The sequence below is a fragment of the Sarcophilus harrisii genome, chromosome 1 (genome assembly GCF_902635505.1).
Source record: "Sarcophilus harrisii chromosome 1, mSarHar1.11, whole genome shotgun sequence".
Classification (NCBI taxonomy): domain Eukaryota; kingdom Metazoa; phylum Chordata; class Mammalia; order Dasyuromorphia; family Dasyuridae; genus Sarcophilus; species Sarcophilus harrisii.
In genome coordinates, this window is record NC_045426.1 from 253,241,646 (window position 1) to 253,263,721 (window position 22,076).

General features: G+C 40.5%; 2 protein-coding genes and 1 long non-coding RNA gene across 4 annotated transcripts; all 3 read left to right on the top strand.

Moving 5' to 3' along the window:
• The first annotated feature begins 957 nt into the window (after positions 1–957).
• Positions 958–14,029, top strand: LOC105749504. Of its 2 annotated transcripts, none has more exons than XR_002769519.2 (4): positions 958–1,046; positions 4,439–5,119; positions 8,702–8,811; positions 13,945–14,029. It is a non-coding gene; the product is annotated as an uncharacterized LOC105749504 (long non-coding RNA). The 2 variants fall into 2 exon arrangements; XR_001120578.3 differs by lacking the exon at positions 13,945–14,029 and adding an exon at positions 10,637–11,061.
• A 4,983-nt stretch (positions 14,030–19,012) lies between these two features.
• LOC116419578 (zinc finger protein 688-like) lies at positions 19,013–21,639 on the top strand. The gene is made up of 3 exons (XM_031940336.1): positions 19,013–19,219; positions 19,317–19,422; positions 20,955–21,639. Exons 1-3 carry the CDS (start codon positions 19,075–19,077, stop codon positions 20,959–20,961), a joined length of 258 nt encoding a protein of 85 aa, XP_031796196.1. The 5' UTR covers positions 19,013–19,074; the 3' UTR covers positions 20,962–21,639.
• Positions 20,978–22,076, top strand: LOC116419989 (zinc finger protein 689-like). Its single transcript, XM_031942990.1, is given in 5 exon segments — positions 20,978–20,982; positions 21,082–21,121; positions 21,123–21,272; positions 21,275–21,699; positions 21,764–22,076. Coding segments are annotated over 5 exon segments (933 nt in total).

Here is a 22,076-nt window from a genome sequence, read left to right on the forward strand (position 1 = left end):
CTCCGAAAGTGCCCGAAGGCAGAGGTAGGCTATTCGGAGAGCGTAACTCTTGAAAATGGGCGGGCCCCTTAACGGGCGGGGCCTCAGATCAAGGAGTGGAAAGTGTTCCAAGAAAGGTCGCGCATGCGCCAGCTCGGGTTACTGGGTGTGAACGCTGACCGTGTTTCCCGGGAGAGCGCGGGCGGCTGTGGTGGAAGGATCTCCTGTGCACGCACAAGACCGAACCCAGACCGTGGTCGCCTGGCCTCGTGAACTTCGCTGATGTGGCCGCGGGCGTGTCCTCGGATGAGTGGGGACGGCTGCGCCCCACACAGAAGGCCCTCGACCGGGACATCATGCGGAAGACCTACGGCCCATCTGGGAGTGTTGGGTGAGGGGCGCGGACACGCGTGCACCGGCTCCCGGGCCGGGACTTAGAGGAGGGCTGAGATGCAGCATTGGGCTTTCTGAGGCTCAGATGAATGTGGGGGCAGAGATTCAGGGGCGCTTCCCCTTTTTTGTGTCATTGGACCCCCGTGACCGTCTGATCAAGCTTATGTTACCCCTTTCTCAGAAGGATATTTTTTAAATGCATAAGACAAAAACAAGGAATTACAAAGGAAACTAATTATATTTACCAAACCAGAGTTGTCGAAAATGTTTTTAAGTTGGCGAATCCCAAGTTAAGACCCTGTGATTTAAAAGGAAGAAAGAAAGGATGATTGGTCTCTTCTTGACCTTGGGAATGGAGGAATATACCGGCGTGAGTTAGTTCACATATGAGAACCTTTAACCAGAGGACTTGGAGGCTAAAACTATTAATGGCACTTTATTGTCTCCCGAGGTTTCCAGTCTTTAGAGCAACCCTCACCTGCCTGGGACTAAAGGGATCTAGTTCTGCAGAGCAAGACATGCAAGAATAACCACAGGAGGTGAAGGATGAAAGAATGGCACAGGCCTCCAGGTTGCCACCCAGAAATGCTTCCCGGCTCTGACCTATATTGGAAGTCCCTCAGCCCCTCCTTTATGGGCGCATCTTTTGAGATTCTCATTGCAGCTCTCTCCTGGTAAGTTTCTCTCCTCCACACTTCTTGCACACTTAATGACGGTTACAGCCCACCATATTATATGTTTCCAGGTTACAGGCCTATTAGGTACTTTTTAAATAGCACCTTAATGAGTTGAGCTTACACCTACCAGCACCTCGAATTGAACAACTTTATAGTTACCTCCTCAAAATCTTCATGTTAACACTGAATGCCCTCACCTGAAATTGGTGACTTTTCTGAAAGTACCAATACAATTCAAATTTACCTTATTATGCAGAAATAGAATATCAATTTGCATAGATGTTAGGCTGTGATAATTGCTGACATTTATATAAGTGCTTTAATGCTTTCTAAATGTATAGACAGTATTGTTGGATTTTCATAACAAACCTGTAAGGTTGGTAGTGCAGATTTACTTACTTTACAGATGAGGAAATTTGTGCTCACCACTCCTAACTCTTCGCCTAGCTCTCTCTCCTATTCTGTAATTGTGGCTTTACTCCCTAGGATACTATTTCAATACATCTTTCCCAGAGACCCACTTCTTAAGAATTTTCAGGTCATTTGGGCCATGTTTCAGTAAATGTGTTCCTCTTGTGCCTTCACATGTTACTGTGCTTTGAGTTGTTCCATATATTATGCCTGAAACTTTTTGCGAGATTAATTTGTTACAATTTCTAGCTGACAGTTTCCACAGAATCACTTTATAAAATCTTCAAATCTGGGGCAGCTAATTGGTGCAGGGGACAGAGCACCAGACATGATGTCAGGAGGACCTGAGTTCAGATCTGGCCTTAGACACCTAACACTTCCAGGCTGTTATCCTGGGCAAGTCACTTAATCCCAATTGCCTCAGGAAAAAAAGTTCTTCAAATACCCTTACTCCAAAATAGTGGAAAGATGTTAAAAGAACCTGAGATAGTTTTCACTCCGTGTGTTAAACTGTTTCCTTTAGATTTTTTAGGTAACTAGTCTGAAATTCAATTTACCTAGAGCCTGGGTTCAGACAGTTGAATTACATTTTTTGCAAAAAAGATAGCAGTCAGTTGCATATTGTATTCTCTGACCACCTCCAGAGTCCCAATGAGTCCCTAAAATCTTTGTACACAGGGATCTTGCAGGTTAAAGGTTTTAAAATAAGACAGAATGGCACTAGACCTTCTATTCCCCTCTCCCCTCCTGCCCCCTTCTCTCTTTTTTTTGCTGAGACAGTTGGGGTTAAGTGACTTGCCCAGAATCACACAGCTATGAAGTGTTGAATTTCTGAAGCCAGATTTGAACTCTATCCACTGTGCCACCTAACTGCCCCACTTATTCTTTTTCAACAGAACTTTTAATGGTATTCTATCACTTGAAGACTCAGTGCCAGTGAGGAAGAAAGCATTCTCCCTAGTCTTTCAAAGTCAAATTCCACTTCCCCTTTCTTTGGGGTGAGCACTAAACTACATAGTGAATAATCATGTTCTTTGGATTCCATAGAAACAGAACCCCATTCCATCAGGGATCAGGGGAAAGAAAAGGGAAGGAGGAAGCTTAGGGCCTCACTTCTAATCATTATAGTATAAATAAAGGCGCCCTTACTAAGTTCCCAAGAGACTGAGTTTTCAGAGGCCATTTCTGAATGGGTGGGGGGCATTCCTTTGCTAGAACAAGAATAGGCCATTTCAGAAACCAGTAGAGGCCAAGAAGAGCTGTTCTTCAGCATCCTAAGAAGATACCTTTGAGGAAAATGGTCATTGAATCCTGCCAGGGCTCTAAAGCTATAATATTTCATCTAGCACTTCTCACTAAGGCTGCCATCTGCCCTGATTGTAGCAAATCTTTACCTAAACCTTCAGTTTTGGCCAAGCATCATCAAATTCACACATGTGAATAGCTCTCAACTTGCCATAACCATGGTCTCTGCTTCACCTTTTCCTCTGGTCTAATTCACCACCAGTTTGTGCCCAAAATGGGTTTTCATTCCACCAGCAACCAACATGTTCCTCATCACCTATGTATCTATCATAGTATCAGCCCTGATTCCCCTTCTCAAGCTCTATACTCTTAATTTCAAAGCTTCTGCTATACTATTTTATTTTTATTTTTTTTTACTATTTTATATTATATTATTTTATTATTTTTCCTTTTTAAAGGAACCTGTCAATTTTCAGACTTGGAGTCTCTCAGCCCTCTCTGAAATTTAACTATTCACTCAATCACAACATAGTCACTCAATCACAAGGCAGTCAGGCCCTGCCTTGAATTTCCATATCTGTGCTACATGTGAGATGTGGTTTTCCCAGTGTTCCATAATGATGGAACACAAGTCATACCTAGGGAAGAAAGCCATTCTATTGCTGTCGGCAGCAGAGGCTTCAGCAGGCCCTGCTAACTAGGTATTAGAATGCCTAGTGAGGTAAACAGCCTTACTATTCCTCTGTACCTGGTCTCAAATTCACATATTTGGTCCTTCCCACCCATCTTCACATTTACACAGTGGAAAGGGGTGGGGGTTGGGGCGGGAGTGATGATGTCTGATGCAGAGGGCCCTCTATAAAGATGTCAAGTGGGAGATACTGGGTATGCTAGTTAATGGCTATTTGTACTCATTTCCTCTTCTGAACTTTTGGGATCTTTGAGGAAAGAAGTACATAAAAAGAAAGAATCTTATGGGTCAGAAGCTATATTTAGGGTATTTGTGAAGGGAAATGATTTATCAGTATGGGAAGAGGGTGACAAGCCCACTAGCATTGGGTTGGAAAAGGGTTCAAGCTACCTTTAGGCTTATGGCCACATGAGAGTTCTCCTACAGCATTGTCAGGCCCTTGGCCATTAGGTTAAAACAAGAGAAATAGGGTGAAGCCTAGGTGAAGTAATTTGAGAGGAAAGGAAAAGTTTTAAGTAGAGCATGGAGAACTGAGAAGTGAGTTGTCTGGGAAGAATGAGATGGGTAAAGAAGAATTTTGTCAGTCTGTAAAGAGTGCAAGACTGTTCAAACTACAAGAGTAAAAATGTTGATGAATCCCGGAGGTACTTTGCAAATTAGGCTATATAAGAGAATCATCAGCTTCTCTTACAGGTTAACTAGGACACTATTCTCCTTGATTTGGGTTCTATAGGATGCTCTGCAAGATCCCTTGGATCCTGTAAAGAGAGGGAGGATCTTCCCTTGTAGGTGGGAATCAGGTCTACTAGGATGAAGGAGTTTGAATCTGATTGATGTTGTTATTTCTGAGAACAGATTCTTGACTCCATACTATTTGCAAAGGATTTGAGATATTAATCAGCCACTGGATCTTATGTCAGAAATCCCTAGTTTGTTTCTTTGCATTTTGGAGGTGTAGAAAGTATTTCATCCCCATTCTTTCCACAGAAGAAATAGTTATTGTAGAATGAAATGTTTGAGTTCTGAATTCCTTGTTTCTCAGCAGAAGCCAAAAGCCAGAATGAGAAGCACAAACAGATGGAATTTGAGGGAATCCCTTTTGAGAATTCAGCTACTACATCAAGGACACTGATACAACATCCAGTGGAGTCCTGCATTTGCTGAAGCCAGCTATGTCGAGACTAAGCACCAGCAGGTTTCCAAAAGCAAAAACAACTCCCCTGACACCATCAGCTGATGTTTCAGCACTTTTTAAATTGTTCCATCATCACATCATCCATTCTGGACCCATTACCAGCATATTTTTTGGATGACATTTTTATTACAACCAGCACTGTTGCTTGCCAACTCTTCAGCCACAACAGTCAATAGCCCCTGACTCAGTGAGAAGTTCTTCACCCAGAAGTGAATCGTGGAAGCAAACCTATGGACCCATCGTCCTGATATTGGGAGGCAGAAGAACTGGTGACCTAGACAAGACTATGCCATCTGCTTCTGTCCAAAGTTATTTAGATTTCTTCCTTGGTTTCCAACATTAGTAAAAAGAGAGGTGACCCGCTCAGTCCTGAGCACTAAGGACGAACTGAAGAGGCCCACAGCCAGGCAGACCCTCGAGAAGATTTGAAGACAGAAAATCCTTGTCTTTTGGGATCCTAAGAAAGAGACCGAGAGGGAGATACACTATCAGTGAGTTCGTGTGCGTTGCAACTCTTAAAAGTCCCAGGTAGGTGAGAACAACTGTATCCCTACCCTTCCTCCTCTTTTGGCCCTCTATTGAATTCAGCTCTGTATCTATTGCCTCTCTCTTATCTATCCTTAACTTTCCTTCTTTCCCATACTTTCTTTCTTCTCTCCCCTCCCCTAAAGAACAGCCACCAGGTTTTCATTGTTAAGCCACAAGATAGGAAATTCATGTGTACAGACTACAAAAAATTAATTATTAAATTAAGTTCATCACCACTTATAATTCATTAGTCAAAGCCTGTTAACTGGACACTTCATGGCTAAACTCAACAGTATTAGTAGTTTGGTGATTGAACCTTAGGATGTAGGCTGTATGCAAAGTAAATGTTGGCAGCAGTGTGCAGTAAAAACTGGGAGATAGTCAAGAGAAATTCTTTTGAAGCTTTATCTTGAAGGGATCTAGAGGCTCCAAAAAGATATAGATGAGGAGGGATAGCATTCTATGCATCATGTGTGCTACCTAATCATAATATTTTTATTTGTTAAAAACTTCATACACACACACATATTCTAAGGATGGATCTTAGAAACACCTAGCTAAAAGTATGAGGGATGGCTCCTGCTGGGTGCAAGATTAGATCAGACTAAGGGTGGAATTAAAGCTTTTCATAATATATTCACTGAATAATGAGATTCGGAAGGAGGTCCTTTCTTAGTCCTAAATTTCTTCATACATTCTTTTATGTTGCCCCCTTTTGCCCTCTCTCCTTTCACTGTCTGAGAAGACAACCTCATCAGATCAGGAGGGAAGGGACAAGAGGGTAGGAAATGATGCTGCTAGAAGAAAGTGAGAGGGAGGGAGTTGGTAAGTTGATAATATCCGAGTGGGAGCCCAGGCAAGGACATCCAAATCACCTGAAAGGCAAAGGGGAAAAATCTATTTAAGGCAGGGTGTCCTAGCTGGTCTGTGTTTCCATGGAAGTGAAGTCAGCACTCTATATCAGAGAGCACCCTTCTGTGTCATGGCCAGCGAGCATCCCATCTGTTCCTACTCTGCCAGTGTCCCAGGAACATCTGGATCTTCAGCTCTCCTTTCACCCTCTTCTCCCCTGGAAAGGACATTGTGCTAGCCCAGCTGGGGCAGGTTAGAGGCACAGAAGCTAGAAGCTAGACTGAGAATAGTGGGCTTGAGCCTCACCGATATGGCCATGTCTTCCCCGGAGAGTGGGGATGGCTGAGCCTTCTTTAAGGATGTCACGTGGGTGGTCTACCAGCATCTGAACACCCTGGGTGAGTGAAGCCTTTGGGCCAGGTTAGCTGGTGCCTTAGATAGAGAAAAGGTCTTTGCCGCTCTGGGCCAGCTTTACAGATTATTATCCCCCGAGTTTACAGATGAGGAAATTGAAGTTCAGGCAATCCATACCTAACTCTGCTTCTCAGCATTATTCAGATTAAAACTGTTTTTCTTAAAGCTACCTTAAACCATCTTGCATGTCTCTTAGATTCTGATCAAAAAAATCCCCTGATCTTTCTTCATTCTAGATATTCTCTGCCTTTTTCAATTTCTCTTGGTTGAATTTTCTTTTAGATTTCTCTTTAGGTAGTTCTATTCTAATGTTTCCTGCCAAGTTGAATCACCCTTTCTTAATTCAGTGCTGGACAGCTCCTCCTTAGTTTTCCTCAGAAGCTTATGTTTGATAAATCTGTCCAGTCTATCTATGTGACTATACGTTTCTGTGCTATCCCCCTCTCCATTTTCTTCTTCCTGCATTCCTGTATTATGGTTCTCTATTCTTCTGTAGGAAGATGGTGCGGGTGAGTGACTGGTAAGCATAAGATAGAACATAAGTACAACTCAATGAGATGTCAGAACTAGGGATGAGTGTGAATTGTGGAATACACCTCAGGAGTTAGGAAGCTTTAGTTCTAATCCATGTTCTGTCACCAGTTTTATGTATAGAAGGAAAAGTGCTGATCTTAGAGTTAAGTGAACCTTGAGTTTCATTCAAGCTTCCAACTAGCTAGCTGTGTGGTTAAAAGTCATTTAGTCATTATAAGCCTTGATTTCATAACTGTTAGCTATTATATATTAGCAACATAACAGCTAAAAGAAATGATGCAGCCATTCTGGAAATTTGGAACTATGCCCAAAGAGCTATAAAATTGTAATCCTTTGATCCAGCAGTGTCTTTACCGGGCCTATATTCTAAAGAGATGATAAAAGAAAGGGACCCACATGTGCAAAAATGTTGTAGCAGACCTTTTTGTAGTGGCAACTGGAAATTGAGTAGATGCTCATTAGTTAGGAAATAACTGATTAAATTAGGATAAATGGAGGTAATGGCATATTATTCTATAAAAAACAATGAACAGACTGATTTTAGAAAAGCCTGGAAAGACTTAAGTGAGCTGATGCTGAGTGAAGTGAGCAAAACCAAGAGAACAACATTATGTGATGATCAACTGTGATGGACTTAATTCTTAATTCTTTTAAACAATGAGGTGATTCAAGGCAATTCCAATAGACTTGGGATGGAAAGAGTCATTCACACCAAAGAGAGAACTATGGAAACTGAATTAAGATGAAAGTATACTATTTTTACTTTTTTTTGTTCTTTCTCATGGTTTTTCTCTTTTGTTCTGATTTTTCTTTCACAACATGATTAATATAGAAATATAGTTTAAATGCAGATGTATAACATCAAATTGCTGTCTTGGGGAGGGAAGGAGAAAACATTTGGAACTCATTCTTACAAAAAGAATGTTGAAAACTAACTTTATGTGTGATTGGAAAAAATACTATTAAGTGGGGAGGGGGGGAACATAATGATAACTAGATGTTTGACTTGTTGTTGTTCCATTGTGTTCAACTTTTCAAGACCCTATTGAGGGTTTTCTTGACAAACATCCTGGAGTTTTACATTCTTTCTGCAGCTCATTTTACAGATGAGAAATTGAGATCAACAGGTTTAAATGATTTGCCCCAGGGTGACAAAGCTAATAAGTTTCTATGGCCAGATTTTAATTCAGGTCTTCCTGACTTCAGGCCAGGCACTCCTATCCACTTTTCCATCAAGGTGCCTATTTATTTCCTCACAACTATCCTACAAGATAGATGCTAATAATTTCTTCATTTTACAGATAGGGAAATTGAGACCAAAAGGTTAAATGAGTTATCCAAAGCTAGGGCTAATAAATGTCTAAAGCAAGATTTGAACTCAGATCTTCTTGATTTCAAGTCCAGCATTCTTTCCTCTGTGCCATCTAGCTTCTTCCCCATAGGTTTATTGTAAGGTTCAGCATGCATATGAGCTGCTTTATAAATCTTAAAGCACTATATAATTGACAACTACTACTATTACCATAGATAATTTTTTCCCCTATCTGGTTGTTAGTTTCTTCCTAAAATATTCCTTCTAACTTTACTACTTTATAAATGAATGACTTCCACCATGCTTCTGACTCAATGCTAAAGAAGAGTTCTTGTCTGTGTGGAAGGGAAGAAGCAGAGGATTCTGGGAAGGAAATGTGAGGGTGCTACCACATGCCAATATCAGAATTTAAACTTCTATCACGTTCTTATATTAGCACTTGAAGATGACTACGTTTTCTGTTCCCCCAGAATTTCAAGCCTCTAAACCTGTCCTCATCTCTTGGAACAAGAAACAGAGGTATGGGACCTAGAAGCCCAGAATACTGAGGAGAAAAGGAATTGTCCAAGAACCTGTAAAGGTAAGTAAGGAAAGAATATTACTTTTGAACACAGATTTAGTTCTTTGGAAAGCTCTCCTGAGTTAGACCTCATTGGAAGATTTTGGGCTTTTGCCCCTTTGCTGTTTAAGGACCTGATCTTTTAAGCCTTCCTTGGATCATCTCCCCACATAAAGTTCTCTCCCCAAGATTACAGGCCTCTTTGACCTCTATTAAAGCCCACCTCCCTACAGATGTGAGATGATACAGTGCTTAACTGCCTCTCCTACTTCCTTGGTATCTACATAAGTTGCCTTGCTTCATGTGAATCTCACTGCATTTTATCATAACCAAGATGTGAGGATAGTAGCCAGCTGTCTGAATTGATATGAGCAGGGATGAGGGAAAAGGTACAAAAGATGCTTTAAAATATTTTTAAAATTTTACTGTCTAATAAAACCAGATAATATTTTAAAAAACATTTTAAAAATCCCTCTATGGCTTATAGGGACTTCAGATAATTCAAACACATGTGACAATAAAAGCTCAAATTAAAAAATTATCTTAATTTAAATTTTATTTTCAGATGAAGATCAGTTTGCTCTTCTACTTTTCTTTTCTTCTCCCCACTGAGAAAGCAGAAAGAAAAAAAAAATACACACTCAAAACTGCTCTGCTAAACTTATATAGTTAAGAAAAAAAAAATTTCTCATTGGTCCTACCTAAAAAAGTATGTCTCAATTTGTGCTCTGAGTTTATCACCTCTATCAGGAAGTAGAAAGCACGTTTCTTCAAGAATGCTCAAGAATTGTGATTGGTCATTGTGTTGGTCAGTTTCCAAGTTTGGATGAATTTGTGGAGTGGAGGCTTCCCATGACTGCCATGTTGGCTCTACCCTTCTTAAATCATTCTCAAAAATAAAACCCCATTTCTTATACCTTGCTCTAAGAACACAAATGCCTTGTCACCTTTTCTCAGAGGTAGAAGGAACCTCTGAAGTGATCTAGTCAAATCCATGTTTGAACAGTAATTCCTTCATCTCACCCATCCCCATCCAAGTTTTTTTTTAACAGCTCTTGCTACTTTTATGATTTTTCATTGACTTACCTCAAACTGGGATCTTGGGAATATTTCTCTGAAGGCTATTTCTAACAGACATTTAATACTATTGTGAATATTTGCTACCATGATTTTTTTTTTAATTGCTCCAGAGTTTACTGATGCTTCATTTTTTAGCTTGCTTCTCATTATAACTCTCCTTGCCAATTCTGCAGTTCTTCAGAGCCAAGTGTTAAAGCTGAATTTCAACCATGAAGTTAATAAACAAAAAATTCTTTTATGGGATCCTTTTTCTCATTCTCTCTATGGCACTATGCATATGATCATAAGTGTAGAAATTGGAAAGGACCTTAGAAAGTCCAAGACTACACAGATTAATGATAGAGTTGGGTCCTCTGATTCCAAACCAAGTACCCTTTTACCAATTCATACTCGCGTCCGCAAAGCCTCAGTTTTGTCCTCAGTTTCTCCTTTCTTGGATAAAAGTGCCTCCTACTTTTTGGTAAAGAGGTGGTGAACTATAAATGTAGAATGGAACATTTTCTGACATTACTAATGTGTGAATTTATTTTGTTAAAAGCGTACCTATTTTTTACAAAGGAAGGCTTTTGGGGAGGAGTTGAAGAGAGTTGTAGATTAGGAATGATGTTATAAAGAAAGAAAAGAATGTCATTGAAACATTTTTAAAATAGAAGAGAATAGAAAGGGATATAGAAAGCAGAGTACTCTTGATATTAAATTTAACATTATTTTAAAAGCCAAATGGTACAAAATAGAGTATTTAAAGGTTTTTTTTTTTTTTTTCCAGGGCTCATACTTCACGACTATTATTCAGTTACTTCATTAGAAATGCTAACTGTAACAATAAGACAAGAAAAAGAAATTGGCAGAATAAAACTATTCATTGAGGAAACAAAATTTTCATTCTTTGCTGATTAAGCAAAGTTGCAAAATGTAAAATAAACCCACAAAAATTTCTATATACTATTAGCAAAACCCAGCAGGAAGAGATAGAGATAGAAATTTTATTTAAAATAACTGCAGACAATATAAAGTACTTAAGTTTCTGTAGAGCAAGATAAACCCTAGGGACTGATGAATACAGTTATAAAATGTTTTTTCACACAAATAAAGACTGATTTAAACAATTGGGGAAATATTAGTTGTTCAAAAGTAAACCCACACCAATTTAATAAAAATGACAATTCTGCCTAAGTTATTCAGTGCCATATCAATCACAATTTCAAAGGATTATTTTATAAAGCTAAAAAACAGCAGAATTCATCTGAGAGAGAAAATGATCAAGAATATTAAAAAAAATAAAAGTGAAGGAAGGTAGCCTAGCAGTACCAAATTTTAAATTATATTATAAAGCAATAGTCATGAAAGTGGAATAGATTAGGTACAAAATATGCAGTAGGAAATGATCACAGTGATCTGGTGTTTGATAAATCAAAAAATCTAAGCTTTAGTGATGTGTTTGACAAAATTTGCTGGGAGAATTGGAAAGCAATTTGGCAGAAACTCGTTATGCATCAGCATCTCATACCATATGCCAAAATAAGATCAATAATGTTTTAGACAATAAAGGATGTTATCATAACTGGCCGATCTACAGGTAAGGGAAATAAGAGGTAAAGAACATTATAGGAATTAAAATGGATGATTTTGATTACATAAAATGTAAAACATTTTGCACAAACAAAAGCAGACATAATTAGAAGGAAAACAAGAAACTAGGGGAAAAAATAATGTAAATTTCTTTGAAAAAGGCCTATTTCTCAAATATATAGGGAACTGAACCAGATCTATAAAAAATCTCCTCAGTTGGTAAATGGTCAAAGGATATGAACAGGCAGTTTTCAGCAGAAAACAACAACAAAAAAAGTCACATGAAAAAATACTTTAAATCCCATTCAAAGTATTGATTAGAGAAATACAAATTAAAACAATTTTGAAATACCACCTCATATCTATCAGATTGGCTACTTTGACATAAAAGGTAATTGACATGGTGGAGGGGGTGTAGAAAAGTAGGACACAAATGCACTTTGGTGGAGTTGTGAATTGGACCAACCATTCTGGAGAACAGTTTATAGAACTATGCCTAAAGGATTATAAAACTGCATCACCTTTGACCCAGCAATACTACTTGAAAGATTAAAAAGTAAGGAAAATGACCTATTTGCACAAAAATATTTATAGCAGCTCTTTTTGTAGTGGCAAAGAATTGGAAATTGAGGAGATTCCCTACTAATTAGGCAAATTAGTGGCAGATGATTGTGATGGAATGCTGTTGTATTTTAAGAAGTGACAAGTACATTTTGTTTTCTCATTTTTTTTCTTTTTGATCTGATTTTTCTTGTGCAACATGATATTTATGGAAATATGTTTAGAAGGATTATACATGTTTAACATGATATTCATTTACTTGCTATCTAGGGGAAGGGAAGGAAAACATTTGGGAACACAAGGTTTTGCAAGAGTGAGTGTTGAATGTCCATGCATATGTTTTGAAAATAAAAAGCTTTAACCAAAAAAAAAAAGGTAACTAAATTGTTTTTAAAAAAATAAAAAGAAAGAAAGAAAAGAAAAGAAAAAGGACAACTTGGCAAGACATATAGGAACTAATGAAGAGTGAGTGAGTAGAACAAAGTAACAGGATGATCAGCTGTTAAAGACTTAGCTGTTTTGATCAAGATCCAAGACAATTCCAGAGGACCTATGTTGAAAAACAAGAAGCACAATAGTACTCCACCCAGCTCATAACATTGATAAACTATATTGTTACTGCCCTAATAAACTCAATCAAAAACCTTTCTGAATGTTTATACCTCCTTCTATCTGTCCCACACACAAAAAGTTTAACTATAGAGGATAATTTCATTTCCCCCTTCCCCTTTCTCATACCATACTAGTACTAGAAGTGGTTTCCCTTCACATCATGAAGAGATTTCTATTTTCTGAGTAAAAATGCCAACATTTCAAATTCTATTTTGAAACAAGGACTTCCGTTTTTTCATGCCAGTTTTCTGAGATACCTTGGAGATGAACAACAGATTTAGAATTAGACTCCTGGGTTTGAGTTCTAAGTCCAGCATCTTAGGCACTAAGCCATGGGCTTCTTAAACTTTTTCCATTTACAGTTTCACCCAAGAAATTTTTATGTGAACAAAATTCCTAGTATATAAAATAGGTATACAAATCAAACATCTACTAATAATCATAATTTTGCAATCCTCACATTCAGTTACAAGACCCTATATGGGGTTATGAACCACAGTTTAAGCAGCTGGGCACTAAAGAACCTTAATCAAATCAATTCGTCTGTCTGAACCTTAGCCTTCTAATTAAGCAGAACATAGTATTTGTTACTAATTTTTAAAAGTTATCTAGCTATATACTCTCCCTCTCCTTTCTTTCAAAATAGCTGATGAAATAAGTTTGCCAAAAAGTCAATATTGGTGCCTTTCAGAGTCTGTTCAGCTGTATTTCTCAGAGCTCCAAAGAATCCCCCAATTGTCCTCATAAGTATGTGTAAATTAGTTTTTTTTAAAAGGGAAATGTTTTCTTGATTCTCTAGGGCTACTGGAGTTTTACCTCTTAATGTCAGAATGTGTTTAAAATGAGTGCTTGTTGATTGGTTAAGCGAGATATGGCCTTGCCAGAGAAGCAGATGCCCTAGGGTAAAGGCATTCTTTGTGGCCCTGTAACTTGTAGCTTGCAGGGAATCCATTCTGCCTGCCTTAGTTCCAAATTCTGTATTTTCTATAGGAATTTGAAATTTTCTTCCTTTATGCTATTTTCAAGATAAAAATAAAAACAAAACCACTGAATATATCCCTTCACACCCAGCCATTCCTGCTACTTTATAAATAAGAAACCAGTGCAGGAAGAGACTTTTGTGAAATAAAATGGGATATATTTTTGCTGAGGCAATTGGGGCTCAGTGACTTGCCCAGGATCACACAGCTAGGAAGTGTAAAAAGTATCTGAGAACAAATTTGAACTTGAGTCTTTCTGACTTCAGGGCCGGTGCTCTTATCACTGTGCCACCTAGCTGCCCCTAAAATGGGCTATATACTTGACTTTTACCTTTCCCTTATCTTCCTACAGGAGTCAGGAAGGAGAAGAAAAAAAAAAAGGCAGAAAAAGAGAAGGATCTGGGGTTGAGGAGCCTTTCATTGCTTGTCTGAAGAAGCCATCTCTAGGTTTTGAACCCAACAAAAGGAAGCAACATCTGAGAGGCCCCAAGAGCTTCCAGAACTGCTGTCTAGGGCTTGGCCTTGCCTTCAGAAGGAGATTGGAGTTTTGCCATCTGCTCAAACTGTGATAGAACATTTCAGAATCCCTCAATCATGACACTCCACCAGCTGAACATCTCTACCATTATCCTGATTATGGGTGTTGCTTTACCAGTTCTGCCCAATTGATCAGTCACTGTCTGGGGCACTCTGGAGTGTGTCCTTATGCCTATGGATGCTGCTTACAAGTCCAGGCAATCTGATCCAGCATAGCCATATTCCTTCTAGAAATTGCCTGTTCACTTACACACAGTGTGGAACTCGGTTCTGTTGTCAAGAGAATCTTGTCTAACACCAACTTCTCCACAGTGGGGAGAAACCCTACCACTGTCCTGACTGCGGACACCAATTTCCACAGAGTCAGTCCTTGGCTTTCCACCGATGCGTACACACCAGAGAATGATTGTATCCCTGCCCTGAATGTGAGAAGTGCTCTTTGGACAGTTCACCCTTAGCCAAATACCAGCAGAGACCCTTTGAACTGCCCAAAAGAATCCTGTTGGGCCTCTGTCAGTAGGATTGGGGCCAAAGTTTTTTGACCCAGATTCCCCTGTTGGCGTAAAGTGCTAGTAGATATCTTCTAAGAATGTGGGTGATTTTGATTGAAAAAAACAGAACTGTGTCAAGGGAATGAAGTACAGAGCTAGACTCTGTCTCATATCTTTGACTACATGTGTATGCATATATTAAAAAGTCAAGCTACTTAAACCTATGAAGTAATTTAGTTAAGCTGTCAAATGAAAGACTGCTTGGCTAAAGCCAGGTCATTTTTTTTTTTACTTGATTTAATTCTTAAACCTATGAAGAATTAAATCAAGTAAAAAAAAAAAAAATGACCTGCCTTCAGCCAAGCAATCTTTCATTTGGCAGCTTAACTAAATGACTCCCATATTATGGTGCATTATTCAATAACACAGTCTAAAATTAAAATCAGAATCAACAAACATTGATAAAGAATCTAAATGTTATGTACAAAGCATTAATGTTAATTATTGTTATAAATGATTAAGTGTGGGAGATGCCTTGATGGATAGAAAAAAGTAAAAAATGTGATGATTGATCATATGATCTATCTATGGATCTCATAACTCTAGTAGGAAGAAAGGCACAAACATGAAACTTTAAGAACCAATGCAGTAACTAAATAATGCATTTCAGAAAGCAGTTCCTAATTAATTGCCTATGGAATAATAAACCCTTAATTCAGAGGAAAGAGTTATTACAGTGGGCTTGAGTGTGATGGGAAGACATCCAACTTGGATGAATTGTACCTGAAAGAATGAGAACTTGAACAGGTAAAAAGAAAGAGAAGTGAGAGAAATACCTGAACAGATAAAAGAAAATGTGTGATGTTTAGGAGACCTTTACTCTAGGAGTCAGAGGACTCAGTTCAAATCCTGTCTCTACTGTTACTAGTGTGACTTGGGCTCAGTTTCCTCATCCATAAGGGAAGGGAAGAGAAGGGAATATAGGACCTGCTACATGCATGGCATTCTGGGGTTTTGTCACTAAGGAAAGGAACTCACTCATTCTATAAGTTTCCTCCCTCCAAACCTTTCTGTATGAGTCTACTCAATTCTTACCTTGCCTTAATCACTGAATGGGTGCAAACTGAAATGTGGTAAAGACTTGAGCTTTAAAAGGCCAAGGTCTCCCACTGAGTCCAGGGCCATCTCCAGTCATCCTGATCTGTCTCTTGCCACTGTACCCAGATGGCTGGGGGTGGAGGGGAGGGGAGAAGTGAGGCAGATTACAGCCCCCTCTCACTTAAATCCACTTATATGTCATGGCATCACTTCCCTGATGTCATGATCCTCTTTGAAATAAAAGATATGGAGCAGCTAGGTAGCACAATGGATAGATCACCAGCCCTGAAGTTGGGAGGATCTGAGTTCAAAACTGGCCTCAGACACTTTGACGCTTTCTAGTTGTATGACCCTGGGCAAGTCACTTGACTTCAATTGCCTTAGCAAATAAAAAGAAAAACTTCACAAACATTCTCTAATTTGCAAAATGGGAATGATACCTTGAGTATCTGTGAGATATAAATAAGATTTTGTATATAAAGTAATTCACAAACTTTAAAGGACTATATAAATATCAATTACAGAATAATTTGGTGTAAACTGAAAGAACTAAATAAAGCCAAAGCTAGGAGAATACAGCTCCAAAAGCACTTTGAAAAATTGGCCCCTCCAAACTCTGTCCCACCCTCTTTTCTCTGACATACCCCTGAGCCTCAAGGGAGATAGATGGTAGAAAAGTGATTTCATCATTCTCCCTTGCCTGGTATCAAAATCACAAAAAGGGAAACTAGAACCATCTCACTTAATGTTCCAGTGTAGGTCCTTCACCCCCAAGTCATACCAAGATCACTTGGCAGATGAAGTGGGGAGATGTACGAATAAACTGACGAGTCCCAAGAAGTGCCAAAGTCCCAAGAAGGCACCCCCAAGAGGCTGGCATTACTTCACTCATGAACTGAGTCTGCAAACTCTGCTATCTCTCTGCATGTCTCTCGTTTCCTTCTGTCATCTTTTGCAATGTTTCTAATTAAAAAGGCAATTCTCTTATTTAATTAACCTATTGTATCTGAACCTTTATGTTAAAATAACCCCAAGTAACTAACTACTTCCCAAGCTTACAGTTTGTATTCCTTACCGAAAAATAAAACAAAACAAAAAACAAACATGCTTTTTAAAAAGCTAGTTAATAGTATTTACTTTGCAGAGACACTGCATAATAGATAGGGACTGACTACCTCATTGTTCCCTTAGATTTCTCAAACTTACATCTCCAAAACAACTCATCTTTCTCCTTAAAATCCACCCCATTTCCAAAGTTTCTAGTTTCTGTTAAGGACACTACTATATTTTTAAGACATCCAGGTTTGCAACCCTGGAGCCATCCTCCAATTTCTCCTCCCCAATCTCACCCAATGGGTTGCCAAGCTCTTCTCATCTCACCTTTACGAAATCTCCTGTAGCCGTTTTTCATCTTTCTCTTCACAGACCCTTATTATCTTTCACTATATTACCATAGTCTCCTAAATGGTCTCCCTGACTCCAATCTTTCTCTTTTCTAATATATCCTTTCCATAACCTCCAAAATGATATTCCAAAATTTCAAATCAGACCATGCTATTTGTTCTACTTAAGCTTCACGGCAGCTAGGTAGCATAGTGGATAGAGCACTAGCCCTGAAGTCGGGAGGACCTGAGTTCAAATTTAGCCTCAGACACTTAATACTTCCTAACTATATGTGCCTGGGCAAGTCACTTAACTCCAACTGGCTCAGCAAAAAAAAAAAAAAAAAAAAAAAAAAAAGAGCTTCAGTATCACCCTATTAACTATAGTGAAAATTCTATCTGTACTAATTTTATATCATTCCCCCTCTATGCATTCTAGGATCCAGAAAAAGGGGCTTTCTTGCTTCCTTAAACGTAATCTCCTTTGTGCTTTTATACAGTTGTGTCTCCATAACAAGAATGAACTTATTCCTCACTCTCTGAGTTTTAGAATTTCAAACTTTCTTCAAAGCTCACCTAAAGTGAGACTCCCTTCTGGAAGTCCCCCCCAACCCCCTTCACCATTTTCCTCCCCTCTCCTGAAATTGCTAAATCTCTCCCTCCACCCCCAAAAATCACCTTGTATTTATTTTGTAGGGCACTAGGTGGTGCTATAGATATAGGACCTGTGCTGTTCCTGGAGTCAGGAAGACAGTGCTGGGTTCAAATTTGAACTTAAACACTTAGCTGTGTGACCCTGAGCCCTGTTTGCCTCAGTTTCCTCATTTGTAAAATGAGCTGAAGAAGGAAATGACAAACCACTCCAATGACTCCAAATGGGATCAAGAAAGGTCGGACCCCCCCAACATATGCAAAAATGTAGCAGCCCCTCAATTGAGGAATGACTAAATAAATTATGGTATATGAATGTTATGGAACATTATTGTTCTATAAGAAATGATCGGCAGGATATTTCGGAAAGGCCTGGTAAGACCTGCATGAACTGATGCTGCATGAAGTGAGCACAATCTGGTCAAAATTGTACACAGCCACAAGATTATGTGGTGATCAATTTTGATGGACTTGACTTTTCTCAACAATGCAATGATTCAAGGCAATTACAATAGACTTGTAATGGAACCTGCCATTCACATCTGGAGAGTGAACTATGGAGATTGAATGTGGATCAAAGCATACTGTTTTCACCCTTTTATTTGCTTGTTTTTCCTTTCTTGTATGTGTGTGTGTTTCTCTTTTGATCTGATTTTTCTTGCACAACATGACAAATATGGAAACGTGTAAAAGAATTGCACATATTTAACCTATATCAGATTGCATGCTGTCTTGGGGAAGGGATAGAGATAAGGAAGGAAAGGAGAAAAATTTGGAACACTTAAGTCTTAAAAAAGTGAATGCTGAAAACTATCTTTACAGGTATTTGGAAAAATAAAATGCTATTAAACCCAACTAAAACGACTGAACAAAAAATACATGCATTTTGTACATATTTTTCAGAACTGCCTGTAAGTTCTTTGTGAGTAGGAGCTATTCCATTTTTGCATTTGTACCTCCAGTGCTGAGCACAATGTCTGGTACACGGTAGGCGCATAAGACATTTGTAAGTTGAAGACAAAATACCCACTGGGGGCACTTTCTAGCCTAACAAAAATCAGGCCGATGCCACATTGCCGAAGAACTACGTTTCTGGTAGAATTCCAGTCCTAGTCTCCTTCTAGTGAGCCACCCAGACGTCTCTGCTTTGGGTTTACACGTCGCCCCTTCCGGCCCCCTCGGCTCCTCTTGATCCCGAGGGGGCCGGCCCGGGCAGCTGGCAGAGCTCGAGGCGTGGGCGGGGCCCCGAAGAAACGTCGCGGGTGTCCCCGGGCAGGCGCGGTTGGCTGCGGCGCCTAGTGCTCCGAGGAGGCGCCGCTGACCATGAGCGGGGCCGGGCAGGGCCTCGTGAGCTTCGCCGATGTGGCCGTGTACTTCTCCCCGGACGCTTGGGGACGGCTGCGCCCCGCGCAGAGGGCCCTCTACAGGGACGTCATGCGGGAGACCTACGGCCACCTGGGTGCCCTGGGTGAGGGGCGCGGTCGCTCGGGGCGGATCAGGGCAAGGGTCCGGGGGTGCAGGGTCGGGGTCTCACTCATCAGCCTGGACCCCTATTCTCCTTCCAGGTTTCCCAGGCCCCAAACCCACCCTCATCTCTTGGATAGTGCAAGAGCCAGAGGTCTGGGGTCCGGATGCCCGGGACCCCGAGGAGGAAAGGGGGAGACTACACAGGTGAGAATTGAGATCATGCGCCGCTCCACTTCCAAATTGCTCAGATCCTGAGGAAGCCCTTTAGTTCGTGCCGAGCCCTGCAAGGGCTGTTTGTGCCCGTACCAGCCCCCCAGAAAGTTCAGTCTTCCAGGTTCCCTGCCTCCTCCTGGCAGGCTCTGACATTCTTGGGTTTGGGGATTTGGGAGGTTGTTCACTTTCTTCCAGCCCTGGACAGCAATGGGGATGTCGTCATCGACGCTGAGCCAACTCTGGCCCCCTCTGAACAGCCTACTCCATTATAGTAAGAATTAGGGCAGGTAGGACAGTAGGCTACTAATTTTGATGACCTCAAGGAAGTAATGGTAATAATTTTATTATGCCTGTTATTTCATTTCTTTTTTAAGGAGAATACCAATGGAAGTCAGTACTTGCACTGTAATTTATAGTCTTAGAGAACAAACTAAGCTATGTTAAGTTACATGCTCAGGGACATATAAGCAAGTATGTGTCAAGTTGATTGCACCTTGCACTCAGGTCTGTTGGGACTAAGAGCCAGCCCTTTATCCACAGACTGATGATAGTAACAGGCATTATGTATCACTAAAGTACTTTAACACACATGCTCTCATTTGAGCCTCATGACAAATCATAGGAGAGAGAGGTGAGAGACCATTTTTTCCAGTTCCTTTGTTTTACAGATAAAACCCAGAGGTGGCATCTACATGGCTCAGTAAATGGAGTCCTGCCCCTGGAGTTAGGAGGACTTGAGTTCAAACGTGGCCTGGGACACTTAACGCTTTCTAGCTGGGTGACGCTGGGCAAATCACTTAACCCCAGTTGCCTCTCAAACAAACTAAAACAGATAAAGCCCAGAGAGATTTATGTCACACAGTAAATGGCAGGAAGTAAAATTTGAATCTAGGTCCTCTGATCCCAGAGCCAATTTTTTTCCATTATACCACACTGCCTGTATTGCTAGCATTGTTATTCACGTTTAATTTTTATGGTTTAATAGTTTATTCAGTGTTTAAAAAGAGACCTATTTGCATAGGGGTTCTAATTTGATTTTACTATTCTCTCTCCCGTTGTAATTCTTATGAATCTCTGGCTCCATTTTCATAAAGAAAATGCAAGTTTTAAACATTAGAAGATAGTCTCTATCCTCTCCTTAAAGGTCAATTTTTCTTTCTCCTTTTCAACTGCTTTGAACCTATGATAATTAAGCCTTAGGTGTAGGATCTTGGCCTTCGTTAGAAAAGTGAAGGATGAGGTGGTTTCTTATGTCTCTGTGGCCATTTTCAAGCCATAATTGGCTCTTGCTAATGAGGGTGGAAGTTCTTCAGATGCCTAGGAATAGGACAAAGAGTTCCTTCCAAGAGCTTGTAGAATCTCCAACAAACCAGTGGCTGGGGGAAACCAGGCAGCTTCTCTGATATTATTTATTTGGGTATTCCCTCTAATTCCAATGGGATGAATGTGCTATCCCATACAACATTAGGATGGGATAGAATGTGCCTGATTTTTAGTTACAAATTCTCTTCAACTCTTACCAGCATCTGAAAAACAGAACAAGGAAATGAGGTGGCGAGAAAGGACTGGATTCCCAAGAAATCAAAGACTCTCTAAAGGAGCTTTTGCCAACTGAGATACCACATGCTTTCCACAAAGTTGATGAGGCAGACTCCACCAGTGTATCCCCAGTCTGAAGAAGCCCTACCCTTTGTCCTAAATGTGGATGCCATTTTGCTTTTCCTTCTCTGCTGGAGAGTCACTTGTGTGTACACTCTGGAGAACATCCTTTTGTCTGTACACAATGTGGGGCACAATTTTCACAATGAAAAAACCTCACCCAACACCAATTCATCCATTCATCCAAGGGGAGAAGCCCTTTCTGTGCCCAGACTGTGGGTGTTGTTTCCGGCAAAGTGGGTCCCTGGCCATCCACCAATGCACACATACAGAGGGAAAACCATTCTCCTGTCCTGACTGTGGGCACAGCTTTGCCTATCCCTCTCAGCTTGATAGCCACCTACGGGTACATACAGGAGAACGACCCTATGCCTGTACTCATTGTGGAGCGAGGTTTTCCCAAAGGAATAACCTTGTGCAGCACCAGTTCCTCCACACGGGTGAGAAGCCCTATCCATGTCCTAACTATGGGCGATGTTTCCGCCAGAATGGATCCCTAGTGGTCCACTGTCAGGCACACACAGGTAATAAACTGTACCCCTGTTCTGACTGGGCAGCAATTCGCTTATTCCTCCCTCTTGGTGATCCATCGGTGGCGAACCCACACAGGTGAGAAACCATATTCCTGCCCTCACTGCAGGCGCTGCTTTGCCTATCCCTTGCTCCTGGTCAGTCACCAACATGTGTACTCCGGGGAACGTCCCTACCCCTGTGTTCAGTGTGGGGCACGCTTTGCCCGCCGGGAGAATCTTGTCCAGCACCAGCTCATTCACACGGGTGAGAAGCCCTATTCTTGTCCTGAGTGTGGGGTCTGTTTCACCTATTCCTCTTTACTAGTCAGCCACCGGAGGATTCATTCTGATGAGCGTCCTTTCCCCTGCACGGAGTGCGGGAAGTGTTTTAAGCGCAAGTACTCTCTTGAAGCACATATGTGGATCCACCAGTCTGGCACTGAGAGGATGCAGAATGGGAGAACAGGGGTGTAG

Excerpts from the sequence above, each read along its gene's own strand:
- LOC116419578 (XM_031940336.1), top strand. The coding sequence starts at position 19,075 with ATGAGCGGGGCCGGGCAGGGCCTCGTGAGCTTCGCCGATGTGGCCGTG. Across the intron at positions 19,220-19,316 it reads CGGCCACCTGGGTGCCCTGG|GTTTCCCAGGCCCCAAACCC; the intron begins GTGAGGGGCGCG and ends TTCTCCTTCCAG.